The sequence below is a fragment of the Canis lupus genome, chromosome 11 (assembly GCF_011100685.1).
Source record: "Canis lupus familiaris isolate Mischka breed German Shepherd chromosome 11, alternate assembly UU_Cfam_GSD_1.0, whole genome shotgun sequence".
In the NCBI taxonomy this organism is placed as follows: Eukaryota; Metazoa; Chordata; class Mammalia; order Carnivora; family Canidae; genus Canis; species Canis lupus.
In genome coordinates, this window is record NC_049232.1 from 66660485 (window position 1) to 66688068 (window position 27584).

The 27584-nt window shown below is 35.5% G+C and overlaps 1 protein-coding gene and 1 long non-coding RNA gene across 5 annotated transcripts in view; one reads left to right on the forward strand and one right to left on the reverse strand.

The window, feature by feature from the left end:
* Nucleotides 1-27584, reverse strand: part of SHOC1 (shortage in chiasmata 1) — an 88544-nt gene that overhangs the window by 13497 nt on the left and 47463 nt on the right. For all 4 annotated transcript variants that reach the window (XM_038553108.1, XM_038553106.1, XM_038553107.1 and 1 more), the window contains 11 exons: nt 25776-26192; nt 23614-23742; nt 22479-22655; nt 19310-19414; nt 16249-16427; nt 15131-15203; nt 10270-10339; nt 8445-8623; nt 6845-6962; nt 5918-6029; nt 4242-4363 (listed from right to left, as the gene is read on the reverse strand). In XM_038553108.1, the coding sequence (XP_038409036.1) occupies nt 4242-4363; nt 5918-6029; nt 6845-6962; nt 8445-8623; nt 10270-10339; nt 15131-15203; nt 16249-16427; nt 19310-19414; nt 22479-22655; nt 23614-23742; nt 25776-26192 (1681 nt within the window). The remainder of the gene's footprint in view (nt 1-4241; nt 4364-5917; nt 6030-6844; nt 6963-8444; nt 8624-10269; nt 10340-15130; nt 15204-16248; nt 16428-19309; nt 19415-22478; nt 22656-23613; nt 23743-25775; nt 26193-27584) is intronic.
* LOC111097882 lies at nt 224-8833 on the forward strand. The gene is made up of 3 exons (XR_005367159.1): nt 224-1285; nt 6856-6955; nt 8376-8833. It is a non-coding gene; the product is annotated as an uncharacterized LOC111097882 (long non-coding RNA).

The following is a 27584-nucleotide window of genomic DNA, read 5'->3' on the forward strand; positions in this document are numbered from 1 at the left end:
CAGATTCAGCACTCTGTTGAGAAGATGGTTGCACCTCCATTCTTTAAGAATCCAGTTAAGGGGATCCCTGGGTGGCGCAGCGGTTTGGCGCCTGCCTTTGGCCCAGGGCGCGATCCTGGAGACCCGGGATCGAATCCCACATCAGGCTCCCGGTGCATGGAGCCTGCTTCTCCCTCTGCCTGTGTCTCTGCCTCTCTCTCTCTCTCTCTGTGACTATCATAAATAAATAAAAAAAAAATTAAAAAAAAAAGAATCCAGTTAAATCTAGGGGATACTGAGAATATATATTTGAGGGGAGAAGTTTAACTCATACCTTTAGAGGCTCCAGGGATGGCTATCTGACTGGTGCCAACTAAAATACTCTATCCCCCTGGCCAAAGTAACAGGTTCAGATATGAACAAACACATGACCAAAGTCAGGATAACTAGAATCCTCCCTGGGTCTTTTTCTTGAGCTGTTAGAAAAAACACTTTTAAAAATAATCGTTATGTAATGTGATGGAGGTGTTAGCTAACCCTACAGTGGTAATCATATTGCGATATACAAACAATCAGCATGTTGTAGACCTTAAACATACACTATCTGGTATGCCAATTATATTTCAATTAAAAGAACATTCTTTTTTCTTCTATGGTTATTAAGCAGTTCAGATGTGAGTCTTGAGCTATCACCAGATATTTCTATTATCTTTATCCACTTTAAGCACCAAAAAGGAAATTTATTGCTTTATATTACTAAGAAGTCCAGGATAAGGCATCATTGGGTTCAGGTACTGAAGCCATTTCATTGAGACAAGGGCTCTCTCAATTTCTTGGTTTTTCTTTCTTGGCCTTGCTAGTTTTTTTCTCAGGCAAACTCTTTCCATAAAAGTGGCTGAAAAGAGTGGCTTGCTGTGCCTAAATTGTACAAACAAGGTGGTTTCTGCTGAACCCTGCTTTTCTTCTTGAGAGTGTAGAATTTTGATATGTGCTAGGTAGAGGGGCCTACACGACCAATCTTTAGTGAGAGCCTTGGGCACTGAGTCTCTAGTGAGTTTTCCTGGTACACAACATTTTACAAGTGTTGTCACAACTCTTTCCTGTGGAAATTAAACACATTCTGTGTGATTCTATTAGGAGAAGACTCCTGCCATCGAAAGATGAATGGATAAAGCCATCGAAAGAAGAATGGATAAAGAAGATGTGGTTTATGTATACAATGGAATATTATTCAGCCATTAGAAACGACAAATACCCACCATTTGCTACAACGTGGATGGAACTGGAAGGTATTATGCTGAGTGAAGTAAGTCAATCGGAGAAGGACAGTGTATGTTCTCATTCATTTGGGGAATATAAATAATAGTGAAAGGGAATAAAGGGGAAAGGGAGAGACAATGAGTGGGAAATATCAGAGAGGGAGACAGAACATGAGAGACTCTTAACTCTGGGAAATGAACAAGGGGTGGTGGAAAGGGAGGTAGGCGGGGGGATAGTTTTTCTTTTCATGAAAATCTGGGTGATAAATGTGAGTCTCCTCTTTTCTTTTGCTGTACATCGATTACACCTCTGAAACATAGGCGAATAGCAATCTAAAAAACAACTTAAATTTTTTTCCAAAACAGTTTTATCTATAGGATACTTCCAAGATCTTAAAGCTTAAATGCTTTACAAGCAAGTTCCAAGCTTAAAATGCTGTACAGCCTTTACTAATACTCAAAATGAAGATTTTAGACCTAAATTATGATTTTTATTTCTCAATTTTGGAAGAAAGGAAAAACAAGGTTAAATGACTTGCTGGAGTTTAATGGAAAAAGAAACAAGAGCCAAGGTGTTTGGACTCTTACATTTTAACTTATACTTATCCTCACATAATAACAATTGTATACAAAGAACTTAGTATAGTACATAAACAAAAATGGAATCAAACAGGGAAGTCAGTAAAGAAAAAAAATCACATATGCAATGTCAAGTATGGAAAGACCTCTATACCTTCTCTAATAACTAACTAAATAATATATTTCTAAGGTTTTTATTTGTTTATTTGAGAGAGAGAGACAGCCCATGAGTGGGAGGAGGGGCAGAGGGAGAGGGACAAGGAGACTCCGAGCTGAGCAGGGAGCCTGACACAGTTCAAAGGATGGAGAGGTCACAATTAACTATATGTGTGCATGAGTTAAAGGATATTAAGGAAAGATTGAAAAGAAAAAGTGATATTTGGGGATAGGATTTGAAAAATGGGCACAATTTCACCAGATCAAATAGTTGGAGGAAGTAGGGAATATTGTAGGAAGAGAGAAATGTATCAGCAAAAGTAGTAGTGGGAAAGTAAGGACCATGTTTGCCAACCAATAAGCAATCCTTCTGGCTAAAATGGAAGGCAGTGAAAATTAAGCCTGAAAATATAGGTTGGGATTATATCCTGAAGACTTTAAGTATTAGGGTGAATAGTATGAATGTATTCAGTAGATAATAGGGAAGTCAGTGAAGGCTTTTTATCAGAGAGAAACAGTAAGAGACTGGTTTTTGGTTTATTAATTGAATGTATGACAGATGATAGAAAGTACCATGGAGACCATCTGGAGGTGGGAAAACAGTTGGTAGTCTATTTTAGCAGTCCACATAAAATAGTAAGATCTGAACTAAAATGCTGGTAATATAAATGGAGACAGGCGATAGATAAAAAAGAGACTAGTGGTTAAATCCATAAGATTTGTTTTCTAATTTCAGTGACTAAAAGAAAGGCAGTGGTCATAAATAGCTAAATGGCAGAAGAGAGGAGATACTTTTGGAGGGGATAGAGAATATAGTGAATTCACCCTGGAACATGTTAAATTTGAGACACTATAAAATATCAGGGTGGAAAAATTTAACACAACATTAGAGATGCATGTCAGGAATTTCAAAGTGACTGCACCTGTGGATATAAATAAAATAATTATATACCAGAAAGATGATGATTGATGCTATGGCAGGGGGTAAGGTTTCTAATGGATCCAACAGAAGAAAGTAGAGAATTCAGATGTATCTGGAGACTGGGACAAGACAGAAGAAGAGGTAAAGACAGAGAAAGAGCAGTTAGAGAGACAGAAGATCAGAACTATGAAGTGTCACGGGACTGAAGAGCTTCCAGTAAGGAAGCACTGGCAACGGTTTCAAAACTTTAGAGCAATCGGAGAAGGACAAACATTATATGTTCTCATTCATTTGGGGAATATAAATAATAGTGAAAGGGAATAGAAGGGAAGGGAGAAGAAATGGGTAGGAAATATCAGAAAGGGAGACAGAACATAAAGACTCCTAACTCTGGGAAATGAACTAGGGGTGGTGGAAGGGGAGGGGGGGGTGGGGGGGACTGGGTGGGGGGCACTTGACGGGATAAGCACTGGGTGTTATTCTGTATGTTGGCAAACTGAACACCAGTAAAAAATAAATTTATTATTAAAAAAAAAACTTTAGAGCAGTGGGGATCCTTGGGTGGCTCAGCGGTTTAGCGCCTGCCTTTGGCCCAGGGCGCGATCCTGGAGTCCTGGGATCGAGTCCCGCGTCAGGCTACCGGCATGGAGCCTGCTTCTCTCTCCTCCTGTGTCTCTGCCTCTCTCTCTCTCTATGTCTATCATAAATAAATAAATCTTTAAAAATAAATAAATTAATTAAAAAAAAAACTTTAGAGCAGTGAAAGATAAAAATACTTTTGGAGGTTGGAAGTGATTCTGAGAGACAGGGATCAGTACAGATGTAGGAAGAGAAGCCAGACTGCAGAGAATAAAAAAAGGAAGTGGCAGCTTCCTTTTATGTGGGTTCATAAAATTTTGAGATGAAGGAAAGGAAGGACATATAATGATACCTTGAGCCGTAGCATGGATTTTTTATAATTTTTAAGTTAACCATATCAGTGGAACAAAGTAGAACAAGATGCTATTTAGTTGGTAAATTTAATAAGCTTTTAGAGAGAAGTGATTGAAAGATGGCATCTTTTAACAGACAAGTCCAGAAACTAAAAAGTAGTAAAAGTGAAGCATTTGAAGCAGCATTTCTTAGTGAAGTAGAGGATGATTTGCATAGAATATCCAGTGGAAATATAGCATCTCCCAAATTCAGACTTGTTTTCTTATGGGCATGCCTCCCCCTTGAGGATCCGTGGGCTCAAAGCAAACTAGATGAGCAAATGGAAAATTTGCATAGCTACTTTTACTCAAAGAAGAGGACCAAATAACTTAATAAATATAAACGTGACTTTGGATGAAGAAATGCTTACTTACTCTGAGTTTAATGTTTTTTTGGTATATAAGATTATCCAACAATAGCTGTACTGGAATGATAATGCCAACAGTCTCATAATGATATTGTCTGATGCCTTCTCACAATTCAATTCTTCTAGGTCCTACCAGAAAATAGATAAAATAAAATAAAAAGATTTACTAGGTTGAACAGTTGTTATGAAATTATTGTTATCATATGTCAAGAATCTATGACATATATAAATTATAATGTGAGAAGAGGCATAGGTATGGGCTTCCATTTTGTGGAAAATTTAAAATCTCACTGGAAGTAGTTGGGGAAAAACTATAGATGTCAACCAGCGAATGATAGCTTCAGCAAGGAGGGCTCATGAATCTCTTCAACTGTAGATATAAAGAAAGCAGCCTACAGAGTGCCCCTATTTGGGCAAAATCCTTTATCGATAGGGATCTGGCTCTCCTAAGGGCAATACAAAATATGTTCAAAAACCTATGGGATAATCTGCACTGAATGCTGATTTAAGGAAGATGACATAGAAGCCATCAATGGATTTCCAGGAATCGCTCTCAAATGGTCTAGAATTATATTTTTCCTCTAATGCAATTAATTTCTGATAGAGTGAATGATTCAGGAAGTGTTTCACTCTAAGTTATATAACTATGAATTAAGATTAAAACAGTTCCCTAAATGGTATTTCCCCCTAAAAAATGTTTTTAAACTTTAAATATGTAAGACATAGTAGCTCTTAAGAACCCCTCTAACAGAGCTTTGTGTTTTCATCACATAATTCTTACACTGCTAATATTTGCTCATCAGATTAGATTTCTACTTTACCATAATATCTGCCATTAATTTATACTACATATCATCAAACCTGGTTTCCCCTTCTTATTTCCACTCTCCCGAATTATTTTCTTTGTAATTTGTACTTCAACCAAGCAAACATATCAGGGAAATTCAGTCAAGAATTTGTACATCTTAAATTCCAAACTATAGGGATTTTTTTTAAGAGAAATTTTCTTTTTTTTAATATCGGCTTACTTACAGGCAGTCCCCACTTACCTTAGAGGAAATCCATGTTACTAACCATGGATGAATATACTACCCCCTCTTTTTTTTTTTTTTTTTAAGATTTTACCTATTTACCAGAGAGAGAGAGAGAGAGAGAGAGAGAGAGAGAGAGAGAGAGAGAAAGCACAAACAGCGGGGAGGAGGCAGAAAGAAAGGCAGACTCCCCCTGAGCAGGGAGCCCCATGCAGGGCTTGATTCCAGGACCCCAAAATCACAACCTGAGCAGAAGGCAGATGCTTAAGCAACTGAGCCACCCATGCACCCCTAATATACTACCACCTTTCGAGAAACATGGTGGCTACTATTTTATTTTTAAGGTTTTCAACAAAGTAATTATTCTGTAAATATATTTTGAAATAGGTCAATATATAACATTAGAGATTCCATATATGCTTTGTCTTCTTAAAGTATGTTAAAAGTTAGAAGGCATTGAAGAAGCTTGGTAATAGTCATTTTCCATAGTGGTAATTTTGATACTTATTGTCCATTTGCAAAGTTTCGGAAGATATCACTAACGGATTATAGTTAAGCTCTCTGAGGTAAAGCTAATAATAAATTACATGGTTATACATATATTTTAATATATTTGATTTATATGATTTATATTTTTACTATACAGTTTTACCTGCAACATTACGGCAGTGTGTTCATCAATTGTCACCACCACATAACACTCTGTACCTCCAAAGAGTTTCAATGACTCACTGCAGCATCTTTCCACTAGTGTGATATTATATCTGTAAAATATCATATTTTGGGGTGATGAAATGGCCAAGAAAAAAATTTTAAGAAAAGCTGTATTGTTCTCCTGCATATGAAATTATTTGAACTACCATGCTTTTTCTTTCATACATCAATTTATTTTACTTTATAAATTTGAGGAATGAAATTATGATTTATTCAGTATATATGACTAATTAGTTGAGATGTGCATTGCCTTAGGTATTTCTTTTTTTAAAAAAGATTTATTTATTTATTCACGAGAGACCCAGAGAGTCAGAGACATAAGCAGAGGGAGAAGCAGGCTCCCTGCAGAAATCCTGATGGCAGGACTTGATCTGGGAATCCCTGAGCTGAAGGCAGAGGCTCAACCACTGAGCCACCCAGATGTCTCATTTAGAACTTAGGTATTTCATTTAGAACTTCACAGTCCTGTTTTCCATGCTGTATTTAAAGCCCTCTAAGAACACTCATTCTCAATATTATCAATGACCCAAAGATATGACCATAAAATTCACAGTAAAAAAGATACATAAAGTGCTCATATTTCCAGATAACAAAAGAAATGAAAGTAAAATATAAATATAAACAATAATAAAATATGTTTTCTCCATAAGACTGATATGTCTTACCAAAAAAGATAGTATTCAGTAATTATTATGGTGTACTACAGGGAGAGACATGTAACTTGACATAAACTCTCTGGAAAACTATTCCTATGTGATATAATTGCATGCTTGAATCAGAGAGAAATAGTGCCACATATATAGCATAATGTTTAGCCATTTAGGATATACATACCTCTGCTAAAGTTATGAAATCAATAACTTACTTGGATTCTAGCAACTGAAGTATTTCTGGAGTATTAAGAAGTCCTTCAGATGCAAAAAACACATATGGAACCTGAATTTCCAGAAGAAAACCACCAAAACTATCCAGCAAGGTACTTCCTAAATAAGAGAAAGTTTATAAATATTTCTCTTTTTTCTCATCCTTCAGTTCTTTCTCTTTTTTTTTTTTTACTAACTATGAGAATAGCAATTGTATGTTCAAAGAGTAGTATAAAAATAAAACATATCCATTATAAAAAATCAGAAGTCAGAAAAAGAAAGGTCTGAAGAATAAAATAAAAACTATGTTATCCTACTACCTAAAAATAAAACAGCATTAACAGAATTTACTAAAAGTACTATATGATACATTATTAGGAAAATAGTAAATACCTCAATAGATAAATGGACAAAGAACATTAATAGGCAATTTACGAAAGAATGGCTATACAAGATCAATTCATATCTGAAAAGATACATATAATCAAATATATTATCTGTAATTAATTAACTATAACTATAAAATATTTTCTGCCTGTAATTCTGCCAAATATTTAAGGGAATAATAACACCTACTACAGTAAAGATATTGGGGAAGGGATTCTCATACTTTCTGCACAAATATTGAGATAGCATTTCTGGAAGGATATTGGCAATATATAAATGTGTGTATACCTTTGACCCAGGAATTCACTTTAATTCTTAGAACAAGTATATAAAAATAAAAAAGATACATAAGGTACTAGAAATCTTATAGTACGATAGTGTAAAATTGAAGCATTGTAAATGCTCCAAATAAGGAATTGGCTCAGTCAATTAAGTTCATCTTCAAAAGAATGGAAGAAGACTCTACATATCAACTAGGATGCTTATCTTTTATGTTTTTTTTTTGGGGGGGGGGCCCATGTTTCAATTATTTAATCAATTTAACATTTAATTCTCTATATTAAAGATTCCAAAGTAATAGTTATGGTGACTGTATTTTTTAGAATTGAATTGGAATGTCTCAGAATTCAAACTTCCCACTCAGATTAGAGGTGGACAGAAAGTAACTTATAGCAAGTATTGAAAGGGATGCACTGGGACTAGAAATGTATGGGCTTTTTAATTTAATGGATGTGAGAATTCACAACTTGAGTCACATACAGTGTTGCTGAGAAATACAAAGAAACCAAAATGATATACAAAGTGGTTTTATTAGACTCTTTCGGAAGGATTTGTGTGTATTTTTTTGTTGCACATTAAGTTTTCTGAATCAGTTAATATACTACAATAGAATTTTCCCCTAAAATTCAATAAAAAATACTATTGCTGAAGTATCCGGTGAAGATTAGATATAATTATAATAAATTGTCCTATTATAAGTAAAAATTAGAAGGTAAAGGGATAAAGACAAATATAGCCAGTAAAGCTTACTTTACAAATGAGGAATATGAGATAAGGGATAAAGAATCTGCCCAAGGTCACCCAGAGCACTGAGGTTCAAGCTTGAATGCAAGTCCTCTAATGCCATTGCTCATTCTCTTTCCACAGATCAGATGCAGAAAACAGACAATTTCCATTCTACCACAACCACAGAAGGATTTTAGTTTATATTCTTACTCTTTAAAACTGTGTCTGGAAGAATCACTTTGAAGGCCCTGTGAGGAATATTCAATTTCTTGCAGTGTTCGGTCCAACAGGAGTTCTCTACAAAATTGTATTCCACCACAAATGAGAAGTTAGTCCATGGGAAATCTGCTCCAATATGTTGATTATGTACAATTATGCAGGAACTTGTACTGAAGACAAAAGAAAACCAAGAAAATGGAATTATATTTGTGTCATTATTTACTTGGAAGGCCAAAGTAAATCATGACTGTTTTTGGCTATTTTATTCTTCTCTAGTTTGTGCCTGCTTATCTTGGAAACGCACTGTTGTATTTTCTGTTGACTTATTCTCCAATTGTGCTAATTCCTTTTTATCTTTCTTTTTGATGGTCATACATTTTTAAAAAATGTTTAAGTTTTTTTTTTTTTTAAAGATTTTTTTAATTTTTATTTATTTATGATAGTCACAGAGAGAGAGAGAGAGAGAGGCAGAGACACAGGCAGAGGGAGAAGCAGGCTCCATGCACCGGGAGCCCGACGTGGGATTCGATCCCGGGTCTCCAGGATCGCGCCCTGGGCCAAAGGCAGGCGCCAAACCACTGCGCCACCCAGGGATCCCAATGTTTAAGATTTTTAAAAAAGATTTTATTTATTTGAGAGAGAGCGAGCCAGCACAAGTGAGGGGAGGGGCAGAGGGAGAAGCAGGCTCCCCAGTGAGCATGGAGCCCAGTGAACACTTGGGGCTGGATCCCAGGATCATGACCTGAGCCAAAGGCAGACATTTAACCTACTGAGCCACCCAAGTGCCCCTTAAATTTTTAAGTAATCTCTACACTCAATGTGGGGTTCAAACTCACGACCCTGAGAAGAGTACTGTGTTCTTTTGACTGAGCCAGCCAGGTGAGCTGATGGTCATACATTTTTCTAAAAAACAAAATCTAAAAAACTGGACTACTTCACATCCTCAAATGCAAGGGATCCTAATTTTATTAACTGAGTCCTCTCAATAACAGACAAGTCACCATGAGAATTCAATCTCATTTTCTTACACATGTGAGGTTTTCATCTTTGAGGATCTACACAACAGATTATCTGACAACTTTGAAATGATTTTTCTTTTTCTCAATGAACTTCATAGATGATTTAGCAACAATAAAAATCAGGGATACTTAAATATCATAAATTTATCATTTCCATCTTCAAATTCCATATAATAGCACTTATTATACTGAAAATTCTCTACTGCTTTCTCTCTAGAGCAATCTAGATAGATAATAGACATAAGTTAAATGCTTTGTGGGATTCTATTTGATTTACAACTTTTTATTATTTGGATCTCAATATTAGAAATAAAAATTTCTACATAAAATAAGGCAAAATAAAAACATTTTTAGACAAGTCAACACCAATTTTATTATTAGCATGCTCTCATCAAAAGAATTTCTAAGGGATACTTCAGAAAGAATGAGAACTCAAAAGAAAGAAGATACAAGAAACAATAAAACCCCCAAAACTGGTATAAACAAGGATAAGTCTAAATGGGCACTTCCTCTGCTACAATAACAATGATCATGATAATTTGGGAATATTAAAAAGCAATATTGAATGAAAATTTTGGACAACAATTATATAGAATATATGACCTGAGTTAAGTATTCTTTTTTTTTTTTTGAGTTAAGTATTCTAATGTAAAACACTTTTCAGAAAGAGGAGAGTGACATTGATTCATCTCAGTATTTACTAAACCTTTTTTAAAAATCAAATTCCAGGAGAAATTATGCTTTTCCTGTGAAACTAGTAGCTTATTCCTCCCAGGTGAAGAAATACATATTTTTACCCATTTAAAACACCTTCAGATTCCAGAACATCTTTCCTTTTGTTTGAATGTATGACAGTCAATGTTAAACCTGTTGGGAAAAAAAGAATAATACAAAAAAATGTTTTCCAGTGTTTTCCTCATATATAATTTTTAGGTGTTCATATATTTCACTACCATAAAAATGAATTAAAGATCTGTGAACAAGGTAACTGTTTAAAATACAGTTTGCTGGATTATTTTTCTGTCTGTGGGTATCAGAAAGTTTGAAGCATGGGTAATATTTCTGGTGTGTGAGTATATATGTTTTGTATGTATAAGCATGGAAATTCTGAATTTATCTAAAATAATAAAATGGATCAAAATCTTATTTTTAAAAAAAGATTTTATTTATTTATTCATGAGGGATAGAGAGAGAGAGAGAGAGAAAGAGAGGCAGAGACACAGGCAGAGGGAGGGAGAAGCAGGCTCCATGCAGGGAGCCTGATGTGGGACTTGATCCCGGGACTCCAGGATCACGACCTGAGCCAAAGGCAGGCGCTAAACCGCTGAGCCACCCAGGGATCCCAAAATCTTAATTTGGAAGTAACTAAATTAAACGCTCATCAATTCTGTGCATTTAGTTTTTTAAAAAAATATTTTTATTTATTTATTCATGAGAGACACAGAGAGAGAGGCAGAGACATAGGCAGAGGGAGAAGCAGGCTCCCTACGGGGAGCCCGATGTGGGACTCGATCCCAGGACCCCAGGATCATGACCTGAGCCAAAGGCAGACGCTCAACCACTGAGCCACTCAGGTGCCCCTGTGCATTTAATTTTGCTTTGCTAAAAATCATGGCTGATTTTACCTTTTTTCTTTAGTCAAAAACGTAAGTACATAACTAAATAACTAGAGACTACATTTTGATGTCGTTTTTTCCTTTCTATTGACTGTATACGAAGTGGACCTATTGGGTGCCATCTACTTCTTAATTCACTTCTGCTTCCTAATCATAATTTAAGTTTCTTATGTTACTGATATTTTAACAAAATAAAATAAATTTCAAAAATTCTGTAGCCACACATAGTTTATTTTTGGTAGGCACTATTGGTTTAAGAATAGCTATCTAGTCAAAATAAATTTTACACTTTATTAGTGTACTTTTGTCAGTTGTTAAGTTCACAAAGGCATGATGTGATAATGAGTAATGCTTAATAATTCAATGTTTACTTGGCTTGATATGACAATAGTTTGGGTACCAATAAGAAGAGAATAAGCAGTATTTCTCTTCTTATATAAATTTATAAGGTCATATTATTAGTTTAAAAAGTTTTATTTTGGGCACCTGGGTGGCTCAGTGGTTGAGCCTTTGGCTCAGGTTGTGATCTCAGGGTCCTGGGATTTAGTCCCGCATCAGGTTCCTGCAGGGAGCCTGCTTCTCCCTCTGCCTGTGTCTCTTCCTCTCTGTGTGTCTCACATGAATAAATAAATAAAATATTTTTTAAAAAGGTTTTATTTTGAAGTAATCTCTATACCAAAAGTGGGACTCAACTCACAATGCTGAGATCAAGAGTCACATGATCTCCTGACTGAGCCCACCAGGCACCCCAGAGTCATACTATTTAAAACCTAATCTCTTTAGCTGTTCTGCCTTAACTGTGGTTTCAAAGCAGATTACTTGCTAAGTGCATTACGAGGATCTTGCAAGCCCAGAGATGATGAAATCACAATTCCTACTTTCTAATACTAGACAGGAAAAAAAAAAAAAAGAGACTTCACTCCTAGACACAGAGGAGAGCTGCTAGTTAGAGAGGAAAAACATTTTCTCAACTTAGAGAGTCAAATATTTTGTGTCAGTAGATCTTATTGAAATGAAATAGAGTAATGATGATATAATCCCCAAAACTAAAAGAAACAGAATGTTCAGCATGAAGCCTAGAAAACAAGTGATATATACAATAATAATTTGCCTGTGTATCTTAAGTACATCAAAGGAAAAGTTGCCCCATTAAGTGGGTTTAAGTATTCTTCTCTGTGGCGCAGAAATATTTCCTAAACCTCTTCATAAAAGTATTACACCAGATACCCAAATCCTTTTGTTTCATAATATTACATTGCTCAGCACTTTCCTAATTTAAAAAAATGTTTTCAGTTACCCTAAATCCAGACAGATGTGGCAGTGGTTCAGGCTCACAATTGTTAACTACTGCTTTTACATTTTGGTACTAGTAATAGCTTGTGAATTTGGTGGATAAGACCTCATCTTCCCAAGACTGGAAAACTGGATGAAATAATAAGATCCAAGCTTGCAAATTTGGATTCTAAATACATGATAATGTCTAGAAATAGCACCTTATAAAGTTCTGCTTGAAAGAGTCTTCCATTCTCATATTACTATAATTTAACAGTTAATTTTGCTAACTGCACTGATACGCAGACATTTCCAATATTTGTACATAGTTCAATTTAATCTTTTTCACTAGTCTCAGTCCACTAGGTAAGTAGAGAGGCATCCACTAGTTCAGTTATTCAGTTCGTTTTTATTAAGTCCCTTCTATATTCCAGGCATTTTAGGGGGTGCTGGGAATACAAATTACGGCATGGTCCTTACCCTCCAGAAGGTGATATGCTAGTGACGAAAACAAACGAGAATCAGTTGTTACAGCCTAAGATGGTAAGTACTGCCTTAGAAGTATGCGCATAATACACTGAGAGTACAAGCGAAAGCCTTTAAATCAAAGCTTCCTGAATAAACGTTTTAACTGATTTTTAAAGGATGTATAGAAGTTAGCTGCTAAAGAAGGGGAGAAGAGTACCATGATAGCAGGAACAGGAGGTGTAAGGGCATGGAGATAGGACACAGCATGATAAATAACTGGGTAGGGTTACAGCAAAGAAATATATTTGGAGGTGGGCAAAGATGCAATTTATGGAAGGAAGAGAAATAGTAAACAAAGGGTAACATAGGTTGAGGGTGGTATTTTATTTTTTAAGACTGAAAGACTTAAAGATTAAGGGAGAGTCATTAGAGAGGAAGGTTGGGTGAGGAGATAACTGATGGGAACACACTGATGTAGGAAGAGATGGGATCCAAAGCAGAAGTGAAAAGTTGGTTTTTGAAGGGAAGAGGTTCACCTCCTTTATAAAGAAAGGATGAAAAGATAAAAGAATAGAAAAGTGAAGGTAAGTCTGCAGATGATAAGGTTGTAAGATGAAAGGTTGTGAAGAGGTATTAAGAGCCCATATAAGGTCAGAGAAGGTAAGTTTGTAGTGGTACCAAACTATCTGATTTTCTTTAATAATGCTCAGGAGCTCAGGTAGAGGAACAGAGGGATTAAATGTCTTGATGGATTTAGAGCTGGGGTTTAAATGTAAGGTACAGCAGAAGGACAAGACTGATTTTTTTATATCTTTTTTTAAAGATTTTATTCATTTATGCACGAGAGAGAGAGAGAGAGAGAGAGAGAGAGAGAGAGAGAGGCAGAGAGACACAGGCAGAGGGAGAAGCAGGCTCCATGCAGGGGGTCTCCAGGATCATGCCCTGGGCTGAAGGCGACGCTAAACCGCTGAGCCACCGGGGCTGCCTGACAAGACTGTTTAAAGTCATGGGCACATCACCAACTCTGGAAAGAGAAAAATGTGAAACAAATAAGGAGTTGACTGATTACAGACCTCTAAGATGCTGAACATCATGGAGGAGGTCAGATGGCTGTGGACAGAGAACAATGTAATAGAATTTAAAGTTCATAAGGAGCACAGTTCTGCATTATTACAAGGTCAATGGCATATCCAAGAAGTGAATATCATTTCTGCTGTGGAAGCTAATGAGACTGTAGGATCCGGGTGTTGAATGAGTTGTTCACATTAATGACACCTAGGATAATTGCAGGACTAGGAGTGAAAAGAATACCATGAAGCAGGTGCACAAATATCCATGGATGATGGGGAATGCTTGGGGGGTTACTAAATGATGGCAATACAGAGTGGTAGAGAAGGGTGTGGCAATATGGCAAAGCCTCAGAGGATAGAGGAATAATGTTTTAGTAAGGATAATGGAAAGCAAGAAATGGCCCTTTCAACCCTATGAAATAAATATATCACATATATAATGAGAGAGAATTATCAGCTTCCCTATGAAAGGGATACAGGGGAGCTGTATCATCAGGGGAAAGCTGGGTTCACTTAACACCAGAAGATAAAAAAGGAGAAGAGTTTCCATATAAGAACAGGTTCCATGGCACAAGGTGGAAAGGGTTGGCAGAGGGGGCAACAGTAGGTAGAAGAATTGAAGAATGACACTAGAACAAGACAGACCTTGGTTCAAATCCTGATTTCCTCATTTACTACCTGTGAGATGTGGCATGTTATACCCTTATGAACCCTAGTTTACTTATTTGTAAAACTGATTTATAGAGTTATTGTAAGTATACAGAATCATTTAGCAACTAGTAGACAATAAAAGGTGTCAACTTAATACACACAAAGGTACATATAATGTACACATAAGTACCTTATAATATTTATATTGCAGACTTAGTCAAGATTTATTTAAAAACTGGCTAGATCCCACTGAGTTATGTACTTTTATTTATTTATTTTTTTAAAGATTTTATTTATTTATTCATGAGAGACACAGAGAGAGAGGCAGAGACACAGGCAGAGAAAGAAGCAGGCTCTATGCAGGGAGCCCGATGTAGGACTCGATCCCCAGACTCCAGGACCACGCCCTGGGCTGAAGGCAGGCACTAAACCGCTGAGCCACCTGGGATCCCCAGTTATGTACTTTTAAAGAATGAATTTTATAGTATGTTATTATATCTTAATTTAAAAACTTAGATCGCTACATTTTTATATGTTCCAAATATTTGCTACCAAAAGAAGTGTAATTTAAAACTCCCTACCTTCCATTTTGTTAAGAATTTTGATGAGTAAATGCTTTTCACCATCTGAGTCCATTCTTATTATAATCAGCACCTGATCAAAAATAAGAATTTCATAGATCTCTGAATAATTATTTTTTCATAGTTTTGCTACTGTGACAAAATAACAAGCTTAATTGGTTACATGAAACTATTGACAAATAAGATTACCAACTAGATATTTGTGCTGTAAAAGATGTCAGTGCTTAAACACAAAGGAATAAATTCTGGTAAGATCAAACATCAATGAGGAAAATATTTTGGAGTAGAGCATTTTTAGCATCCATGTACTCTCATATAGGTAAGTGTATACATAAATTGCCTCTATCTGCACTGTTAGTGCTAAATTCAACCCAGATAAGTTTGAATTGGTTGGAGAAAACCAATATTTGTTGCTATATTTTCCTAGTTATTATTACAGCTTTTTCTTGTGATGGTGGGGGACAACAAATGAATTTCAATTTCTTACTGATTATTTTACTTTAATGACAAGTAAGTTATCTAAGTAACCAGAGTTGGAGATAGAGACAGGAGGGGCAAAGAAAAAAGAAGAAGAAAAAGGCCACATTTGTATCCAGATTTAGCATAAAGCATTTGAAATGTTTTTCAGCTTGAAAACATTTAAGAAAGTATTTCCTCTTAAGTCTTTATCAATGCAACCTTCATATGCTTGAGGCAGGGGTGGGCAAAAATTTCCAATGTAATCCAATGTTAAATGCTTTTTTTTTTTTTTTTTATGGAATCATGTAAGATGAGATTCTGGCTCAAAATCTAAAAATAAATTATTCTGGTTCTGTTATTTGGTATATGTTCATGAACATAAAGTGCCAGACAATAATTCTGAGCTTTGGAAAGCCAATCCATAGAAAACTGTATATAATAAAAATTAAAGTTTTAAAAAATTCAATATATATGAACAATGGCGCAACTCACCCTTTCTCTCAGTCTGATTCTTTTTGTTAACTTACTCAAGAAGAAAACTATCAAGGAACCAAATAGTCTAGCCTATTTCAAAATTTCAGTGTTAAATGCAAAAATTGATCTTACATCCAATTCTTATTTAAGCTGATTACCGTTATCTGCTTTATTCCAGCACTTACCTTAATCTGTTGTTCACTTTGCATCCAATTTAGTATCTGACATTGTAGTTCTTGTATCTTGTAGTTGGTTTCAGGATTTTTTTCCCTAATAAACTGTATGATCTCCAATTGTCTCCAAATGTCATCCAAATAGGAGCCTAAAATGTTTCTGTAGATATCTTTTGCAGTTGACAAATATCCTGTTAAAAACAAAAGTGGAGGGGTGGGGGAGGCATGCCTTTTTGTTCTTTGAGAAATTCCATGGTAAAAACTTGAAAGAAAACAAGAGTCATAAATTTCCTTTAATCCTTTTCTGATTTTGATCAAAGATATTGACTAATGAAAACCTCAAAACTGAATGAAGCTGAAAAATATGTATCAAATATCTCCTTTTTCGGGAACGCCTGGCTCAGTGGTTGAGCATCTGCCTTCCCCTCAGGTTGTGATCCCAGGGTCCTGGGATCGAGTCCCGCATTGGACTCCCCACAGGGAGCCGGCTTCTGCTTCTGCCTGTGTCTCTGCCTCTCTCTGTGTGTGTCTCTCATGAATAAATAAATAAATAAAAATCTTTTAAAAAAAAGTCTCCTTTTAAGTTACATAACAACATAGTCTATATATCCTCTGAATATATCCCATCGTTTCCTGCCTCCTGCCTTGGTCTACACTTATATGCAAGTCCTATGGAAATACTACTTCATTGGAATTTTCTTGGCTTTTATACTTGATTTCTTATTCATGTATATAACAATCTCATTAGTCTATAAGCTCTTGGTAAATAATCCATGATATTTATGCATAATTTATTTGTATAGCTGCTAAAACAGCGGAGCCTAAATTCAGACTCACTAAAGCAGTTTCTAAACACAGAATCCTGAGACCCATCTTTGAAAGTTCATAGTAAATCCAGACTCTCCCAGGAATTTCTCTTAAAAGCTCTTCCTGATTCTCTAACCTTCTGAAAGAGAAGCCTAATCCAGTAGCATCCCTGTTTCAATGGGCTCCCTATCATCTACAGAAAAAGATCTGAACTCTTTTGTGCAGCTTAAAAGGCTATTCATGATTTGGTTGTTATGTCTTCAGGCTTAGTTCCTACTCCTTTCTACCTTATACTTCTTCAGTTTAGCTACATAGAACCATATGCAGCATACCCACTGGGTCATTCTTCTGGGCTCTTAATGCTGCCTATAATACCCTTTCATACTTTACTTACTTGGCAAGCTCCTACTTATTTTTAAACAAATGTTCAGCTTTAAGGGTAACAGTCTCCATCCTTTATGCCATTAATACATATCACTGCCATAATACGCATTACACAATACTGAATTTATTTCTGGGTTAAAGCCCAGAAGTGAAACTCTATACTTTAATCTTGAAACTCATTAGCTTCCTAGCTTGGGAAAGGTAGCAAACTGGAAACTGGTAGAAAAATACAGAATTCTGGAAGGCACCAAAACAGACTGCCAGATCCCCATGGACCAAATTTCTTTCTCAGCCACTATGCAGAGAAAAAGAAAATTGAACAATCTAATTCACTCTTTGATTTTTAGAGGTTTAGAGGAGTGAGAGATCTCTCCACTAAAAATGTTGGTGGTTAAAAGCTTGGTACAGAGCTTAAGTTTGTTTTCCAATAAGTATTTTACTTTCATAGTATGCCTCAAGGTAACCAAATAGCAATGCCCAACTTTGATTTAGTAAAAGTATTTCTTCGAGGAGCAAAAATAATTCAGCCCAAGTATACAGTATATAGTTCTTCATGGTCACACTTAATCCTAGTGTAGATTTTAAGAGTACTTAAAGGTGAACATACCTCAAGCAATCCTCCATAAATATTTCTCTAAAACTATTAAGCATCGAGCAGCAGAGTCACAAGACTCTACAGCACTGGGGGCTCAGATATTCTAGATTCTGACATTCTGCCTTACGTTATGCTTTTGGTAGAACTGATGATCTTTTATGGAAAAAGCAAAGTATAATGAAGACAGATGACTAAATAGAAGAACATGTGATACTATATCCTTATACCAGTTTCAGGTACTGTAAACTAGGGCGAGAGCCCCCAGTCCATATTTGTTTGGGGATGGAAGGAAAACAACCCAATCCAGCATCAATACCCAAGTGGTTTAATTGGAGAGGAAAGGAAAAGGACCATGTTGGGCTTTCTAAATGTAGCTGTAACTTAGTTATAATACTTTGCCAGATAATACTAATATAGTACTTGGCAAATATTAACTCCCAGTGCTGTAGAGGGAGTATAGTTGTAATTCAATGCTGCTCAGTACTTATCAAACCTTGGATTAGAGAAATACTTGTCTGGGTCAGATAAAACAAAACCTTTGGGTCATAGAGCAGAGAAAAATTATTTTCATTTTGTATTTTAAATGGGTTTCAGACATTCTAAATTATAAAACAATTCTATAAGCATACCATTACTAAACAAGTCTACATAACCTTGCAATAAGGAGCCTAGAACAGTAATGTATTGAGACAAATATTTTAATGAATTTGATAGTTTAGAAAAAATTTCTAAAATCTTTAAAATTTTCCAATGTATTCAAAATATCTGGATTTTTTTTTAATATCTTGATTTTTATTCCTCTAGTAATTCATACCCTAATTCACAGGCAAAACTAAAAAAGAAATTGTACAATATCCTACTACTATTAATTTGGTTATATTAATTATATATATTCAGCTAGCAAAGATTCAAAGCCACATTCAATGAAGACCTATAATGTACATGGCAAAATATCATCTTACATTAAAAAGTAGTGCATGACAATGATTATACAATCAAATCTGCCTAAGTCCATTATGACTCTGTAATTCAGGCCTAGATTAAAGAATCTTAAACCTAGTTTTCTAAGTGATGATATTTGTTACAAATGATTTCTTTTAAAGGATACAGGCAGAATAAAAATATATATTCTATTATAATTATGCCAAAATGTATATATCATTTAATGTGGAAGTAAAAGAGGTTACATAATTTCTCATAAGGTGCCTCTTTTTCAAAAAAGTAAGTTATTTCAGATAAAATATTTTAATAGGAACAAAAGGAGAAGTAAAAATTTCTCTCACTAACCCAATGCTGTGTCCAAGCCGCACGTTAAAAGGACATCTCTAATTGTTACCAGAAGATGTAAGAGAGCAGCATGTTTAAATGTCATTTCTTTTTCATGGTTTGTACCTAAGCAAGAAGAAACATATTTAAAAACATAAGATACACATAAGAATTTTGGAATATGTATCAGAATGCTTAACAACACTAGGTAACATTCATTATCAGGTGCTTACTATGTGCCAGGCTGTTTACTATGTGCCAGGCTGTTTATAAGTTGGTTATTTCACTGAATCTATAATGATAACCCTGTCAGACAAGTTTATTATGATCCTCATTTTTTGGATGAGGAAACAGTCTGAATAAGGTTAAGTAACTGTCCAAGGTCAATTTGTGAATAAATGGTGGACCTGGCATTCAAACCCAGACAGCTATCCTTAGTGTTCCTACTCTTGAGTGATTCTCAGTTATAAAACAAGAAGAAAATTAAACTTATAGCTTGCCACCTGGTGAAGACAAAGATGAGTGATTATAAAATAAAGCAATACCTTGAAATGGAGGTAGAGACACCTGGGAATATTTGTCCAAAGATATGACTCAAACCAGAGATATATTTACAAGGACAGACCAACTGTCTACTTAATGTTTTCCATGTAGTTCCAGAGCTTTTTGAAGATGATAGATTGGATTTTTGCACTGTGTGCAAAAATGATATCAAGAAGATAGGAATCTAGGGCTGCTGCCCCAATTCAACCAGAAAAGCTCTAATTTTCTCCATTTTATATAATGGGAGCCCATGAAATATTTATTTGTACCAAAAGTTCTGCTAAAAACTTTGAAAACTGCTCATCAAATCAATCAATAAAGATCAAGGCAAATATGAAGTCGTCACTGGAAAACAAGAAGCAACAGGAGAATCATTTATGGGTAGTATATCCAGCCCCTGTAAGGACTTGTGGAAACAAGTCAGTCATGGCCTGGAAGGGATGAGAACAGGGCAGAGAAACTAGATTTGGTACCATTTTTCTTCTTTCTTTAGAGGAACATCTCTTAAAGTGCAGGTCTGCAGCTGACAAATTCTTTCAGCTTTTGTATGTATGAAAATATCTTTATTTCACCTTTGCTCTCATAGTATACTTTTGCCTAGTATAGAAAACTAGGATTTTTTTCAGTATTTCATTTTATTTTTTAAATATTTATTTGGGAGAGAGGGAGAGGAAGGGGGTTAAAGGGAGGGGAGTTTATTCTCAAGTAGACTCCCAGCTCAATCCCAGGACCCTGAGATTATGACCTGAGCCCAAATCAAGAGTCAGTTGCTCAACCTACTGAGCCACCCAGGCACCCCTTCTTTCAGTATTTTATTTATTTTATTATTTTTTAAAGATTTTATTTATTCATAGACACAGAGAGAGAGAGAGAGAGAGAGAGAGAGAGAGGCAGAGACACAGGCAGAGGGAGAAGCAGGCTCCATGCAGGGAGCCCGATGTGGGACTTGATCCAGGGTCTCCAGGATCACACCCTGGGCTGCAGGCAGGGCCAAACCGCTGCGCCACCGGGGCTGCCCTTCTTTCAGTATTTTAAAGATTTTACTCCACTGTCTTTTTACTTGTACTACTTCTGATAAGAAATTATGTCATCTTTATCTTTGCTTTCCTTATGCAACTTTTTTTTTTTTAATTCTCTGGCTGCTCCTACAATTTTCTGTACTACTAGTTTTGAGCAATTTGATAATGATATGCCTTGATGTAGCTTCATTATGCTTCTTGTGCTTGGGGTTCACTGAGTTTCTTGGACCTCTGGGTTTGTAGTTCTTAACTAAGTTTGGAAAGCTTCCAGTCATTATCTCTTCAAATACTTTTTCTATTTACCCCCTTTGCCTCTCCTTTGAGGACTTCAGTTACTATTATGTCAGGCTATTTGAAATTATTTCACAGCACACTGATGCTCTTTTTTTTCTTTTTAAAGATTCTTTTATCTACCTGTGTTTTATTTTGTTAATAGTTTCCATTGCTATGTCTTCAAATTTACTAATCTTTTCTTCTGCAATATTTACCCTGCCATTAATCCAGTACATTTTTTCATTTCATACATTGTATTTTCATTTCTAGAAGCCTGATTTGTGTCCTTTTTACATCTCCAACTTATTAAACATATGGAACACAGTTATAAGAAGTTTCAGTGTCCTTCCCTAATAATGCTAACATCTTTGTCAGTTTTGAGCTTGCTTTGATGGATTATTCTCATTATGGATTGTGGTTTCCTATCTCTTGTTATGCCTGGTAATCTTTGATAGGATGCCAGACGTGAATTTTACCATGTTGGGTGCCCAACAAATTATGAGTTTTTCTCACCTAGCTGATGGGAGCAGGCATTACTCCCTGCCCTGCGTGAGTGCAGAGTACTACTTACTCTAATCCTTTCAGATGGTTTGTTTCCCCAAACTCAGGTGGTTTCCTCACATATACTCTTTGATCAGTATTCTGTTCAATCCTCTGTATGAAGCTCTCCACTCTCTCATATCCTATCTTCTGAACTCTAGCTGCCTTGGTCTCCCTGGACTCTCAGTTCTGTTTCCTCAACACGGATTCTCCACTGGGCTCTGCCTAGTATCTCTCCCTGTGGTGTGGCCTGGTGACTCTTTCAATGCAGTAAGCTAGGGCAATGATAGGGCTCACCTTACTTGTTTCTCATCTCTCAGGTATCACTGTGCTTCACTGCCTCATGTCTAGGGTCTTAAAAACTGGTTTCGTGTATTTTGTCTTTGTCTTTTCTTTTTCTTTTTTTCCTGAATGGAGGGTAAACTCATCCCTGTTACTCCATCTTGACCAGAAGAAAAGTCCCAGGATTGACTTTAATTAATCTATTTTTCAACCTCCCCCCATCTTGGGAGGCAATTAGGTGGTTCAGATGTTAACAATAATAGGGTTAACTTGATTTTTGCAATAGGAATCTGTCAAGTAATATATGTCAATTAGGAGCATCACTGAGAAGCAATGCCAGATGATATTTGTTACCTTTTTCTCCTTACTTAGCTCACCCTCCAGTATTAGCTTATGGGTGTCATATTCTGAATTAAAGTTATGCCTTCATTCATGACTCATTTCTATACCTTCTATATTCAATTTTTACTCATTTGATACCATAATACATAAATTGTTATCCTTTTAAATAATTGACTTTTATTTGTCTTCACCTTGCTGAATAGCATCACTTATTACTTTTTCTTGCTCCTTTAAGAAGAACCTTGTTTGGTCAAAAATGACAGTGGCAAATGTCCAATCAGCAGCAGGGAGAGTACAGAGGCATTCAAGCTTTTTAAAGATAGGAGTAGCTGCTGCTTCTAGGAGACAGAATGCTTGGCACTGGCTATCTGTGAAAATAAAAGCATTAAAGATAGTGTTTTATAAGGATGGTATGCTCTTTTTGACAAACCAATTAAATATGTCACTTCACGGAAAACTGAACTACATCCAAATTCTTTCCTGAGTTAAAAATCATGAGTTAATGTAGAGGTTCATTTTAGGATATTTGTTCTAAGTAAACTAATTAACAATGAAACAAACAAACAAAGACCCCTCTATGGAATTAGTATAATTTTATGGTATTTATTCAGTAACTAATTTGGCATGACAAGTGTGAAGAGCCATATAAAGAGAATCACATAATTTTTTTCTTTTCCCTCCGGAATCAGCTTACAACCTTAAGCTGAACGAATTTACAACAATGACAAATTGTTTCTAGTTTTCACTTAGAGTATCAATACTTTAAGATGAGCGTTATCACCTTAAGGTCATAAATAAAACTGAACCAAAACAATGAAAAGATATTAAAAGCTAGTGTCATACTTCCTTATTGATTCTAATAATGAGCATGATGTTCTTAAGCAGGCTATTCTTTAGGAGTCAAACAGTATTCTTCATAGCAGAAGCAAAAATTTTAGTCAGTATTGGAAACAATAATAGCTTTTTAAAATATCACCCTGACAGTGGGTAAGAGAACACAGGGAATAAGCTTCAGATTTTTCATTTTTCCTGATTGGGCAGAAGAGCCTGAGCAGCTGCAGTGTGCTGTTGTCTAATGAATGTAGGGAAGCAGCTGTTTAAATGAAGGAAGACATAATACTGAGTGCCCTGGAGTAGAGCAATGGAACAGGGCAGAGGCAGTGAATAGGGTGTTCCAGGTGTGGGAATATCTTGAAAGTAGGAATGGGATGAAGAAACATCTGAAACAAGTGAAGAAAATTGCATGGAAAATCAGGTATGTCTTACTCAGGAAAGTACATTCAAATTTACTTAATTTGAATGTATTTTAAAAAGCATACATCATACCTGATGCTTGAATTTCAATGACATTATCTGCTCTCCTTTCCTGATTCATTTTCTCTAGAGCTTTATGAGTACAAACAATAGGACTTGCTTCCTGAAGAGTCAAAGAAGGTTCTTCTTTATCTTGAAATTCTAATAAAAAAATATTATTTTGCATTACTCAGGAAAACTTAATGCTGCTTTACTTAAAATGCTTTCATGTAATATGATCACAGTTGTTAAAGTTCTTCCTTGAAACATGTCAGTATTAAATTGAACAACTATTCAGGTTAATGGATGTGTCACAGTGCTGAATTGCAGTAGCATAAAGAATCTTGGCATCAACAGATCACTGTTTTGATCTCAGTTCTGATCTAGGTTCAGTATCCTCATATATAAAATATAGATAAATATACCTATTTTGAATATTGTTATAAAGATTAAACATCAAATACAGTTCCTGACACCTAAAAGGCACATATAGCTCAACTGCATTTCTCTGTGGCTTTTCATATACTCTTCCTTCTGCTACTAATTCTCTCCTATGCCCCAAGTCCTCCCCGTCTCCATCCTTTATGTCTTTATTTAAGATTTTATTTACTTATTCATGAGAGACACAGAGAGAGAGGCAGAGACATAGGCAGAGGGAGAAGCAGGCTCCTCACAGGGAGCTCAATGTGGGACTCGATCCCAGGACCCTGAAGGCAGACACTCAACTACTGAGCCACCCAGGCATCCCTCCATCCTTTCTTAATTAGGACAATTCTTACCATCACCCCCCTTCAGCTCTCAGGCATTTTCTTTTTCTTCTTCTTCTTTTTTTTTTAATTTTCATGAGTTTTTTTTTATATTTATTTATTTATTCATAGAGATGCAGAGGGAGAGAGAGAGAGGCAGAGACACAGGCAGAGGAAGAAGCAGGCTCCATGCAGAGAGCCCGACGTGGGACTCGATCCCGGGACTCCAGGATCACGTCTCAGGCATTTTCTATAAGCCTTACTCTACTATGTGGTTAGCTTCTCAGGGTGAGCAATAATATCGTATTTATCTCCAACATGTAATTTAGTGCTGGCATTCAATGTTCAAAAATGTCAGTTTCCTTTCTTCTTTCCCAAGCATTGTAGAGGATTACAAATATACATATAACTAATTAACTTATTTATAGTTACTTATGTTAATTAGATAGCAATGTTATCTATTAATAATATGATTACAAGATAATTTTGGAAATGTAATACCATTTTAACAAATTAGCTTTAAATGCATGTGAAAAATCATGGAGTAAAATATCCTAAAATAGATTGTAAGTACACTTTTAATTAACTATAAATAATTGGAATAACTAGGATTAAATAATACCAATTACTAGACTTTTTGAGGGGGCCTAATAAGTTGTACCATTCTTTCTTGCTCTTGAATTAACTATAAAATAAGGCAAGAAGTAAAATATACACCAAAATATTACCTCTGTTACTAATCAAGTCTAACTTGGAGAAAGGAGCTTTTAGTTTGAGAGTCAAATGGGCTTACTAACTAAACAGTGGAATTGTATGTTAATACGAGACTATAATACCTAAGTATACTGTAATTCTCACACAAAAATATTTTTGTACTTAATTCTTCTGGGTAATTTATGTCAAACATATTCTAGAATACCTATTGTTTCTTTACCAGAAGTGAAATGACAGGACACACACTCCCTTTGATATAGTTATAAGCAGTGAATGTAAAACAGTTACAACTAACACAGAAACTCTTTAGCAAAGTTAAAAAGAGTAGAACAACCAAATGGGCAAAGTATTCTTAAGTATACATTAAAATATAAGTCATAATACTGAGGACTGTCAGCTAAAGGAGAAAAAAGAATGGTAGAATGATCAATACAAGTTAGAAATACTATGACCCTGTATAGCCAAGTTGCAGAAAGAAAGTTTTACAAATAGTGGCTTTTTACAAGTTGAAATGCACTTTTAAATTTTTTGGAAAATATGTATCTATATCTATATTTTAAATAGCCACATCTATCTCCATAGTCAGTATCATCATGAATGAATGCCATTTCCTTTGACTTTGAAAAAGAATATATTCTATTTGAAAGAGCTATATTTCCTTACTTTCTGTAATGAATTATACATTTAGCCCTTAAAGCTATCATATCTGTGCCAAAATATTACTAAATTACCCACCATCGTTTTCTTTATTGCCTGTGACTTCAGTCTTGGAGGTACAAGTCTTATATTTATTTCTCAGCATAATAAAGTCACTCAAAAGATCCAAATCATTCTCCCATTTTTTACCATGTTTAAAAGATGCTTTTTCAATTTTTGGAGAGGAAGATAATTCATCAGATGGTACTGCACAGTCAAGTTCCAAGTAATCTTCATTTTCTTTATTTTCGCTTATTCTGTAAACTGATTCTAGATCATTCTTTGGGTTTTCTTCTTTTGTTGGTTGCTTAACAGATAAATTATCATCAGAAAAACACAAGTCTGATACTTCTTTTGCTGGAGATGAAATATTTTGTGAAAGTAATAAATGATCATTTGTAGATTTCTCATCAATAAGTTCAATAGGTGAGGAACAACTTTTATGTTCTAGCGATGCTGAAAACAGAAAATAAAAATATCCAAATGACTTCCAAGCATAAATGAGTGTACTACTTGGGTATTAGGATAATTTTTGTAAGTTCTTATTACTATAATTTGATCCTAAGAAGTACTTTATTTACTACTTTGAAAATCAATTTTGGGGGCACCTGGGTGGCTCAGTGGTTGAGCGTTTGCCTTTGGCTCAGGTCGTGATCGTGGGGTCCTGGGATCAAGTTCCACATGAAACTCCCTGCAGGGAGCCTGATTCTCCCTCTGCCTATGTCTCTGCCTCTTTCTGTGTCTCTCATGATTAAATAAATAAATAAGTAAAATCAATTTTGGCCTGAATAAAATAAATTTCTAAAAAGGGCAATAATTCAGCACCTCTTTTTCTTATTTCTGGAGCTAGGTTACCAGGCAAAGAATTTCAGAAAAGTCCTATTGCCAATAGGCTTGCAATTAAGTCTGAAGGTCAAAACCTTAGGTATCAAGCAATCCACGGACCAGAAGAATATATCTGCAATACATATACTTGAAAAAGGATAATATCCAAAATATACAAAGAACTCTTATAGCTTAATATTTAAAAAGAAAGCCAATTTATATTGGACAGGGTATTTGAACAATACTTCATATATGTATGCTACAGCAAGGATTAATTGTGAAAATACGCTAAATGAAAGAAGCCAATCACAAAAAAACACATATTGTATAATTCCATTTATATGAAACAACCAGGGTCAACAAATCTATACAGAGAATAAATTAGTAGTTCCACAGCTGGGAAAATGGGAAGTGACTGCTAAGGGGTATGAGATTTCTTTTAGGTGATGAGAAAAATGTTCTAGAATTACTGGCGATTACAACTCCATGGATATAGTAAAAACCACTGAATGGTTTTTATACTTTAAATGGATGAGTTGCATGGTATGTGAATTATATTTCTTTTTTTAAAAGATTTTATTTATTTATTCATAAATGTGAGCCCAATGTGGGACTTGATGCGGGGACTCCAGGATCACACCCTGGGCCAAAGGTGCTTAACCGCTGAGCCACCCATGCATACCAATGAATTATATTTCAATAAATCCATTATATATATTTTTTTAAGGTTTATTTATTTATTTGAGAGAATACAAGTAGAGGGAGGGGGAGAGGGAGAGAATCTTCAGGCAGACTCCCCACTGAGCACGGAGCCTGCCCCAGGGCTCCATCTCATTACCAATGAGATCTTGACCTGAGCTAAACCAAGAGTCAGACACTTAAACAACTGAGCCACCCAGGCTCCCTTCTAATATATTTTTAAAGGAAGGTATACAAATGGCCAGTGACCATGTAAAGTGATGTTCATCATCATTAGTCATCAGGAAATACAAATTAAAACCACAGTGAGATACCACAACACAC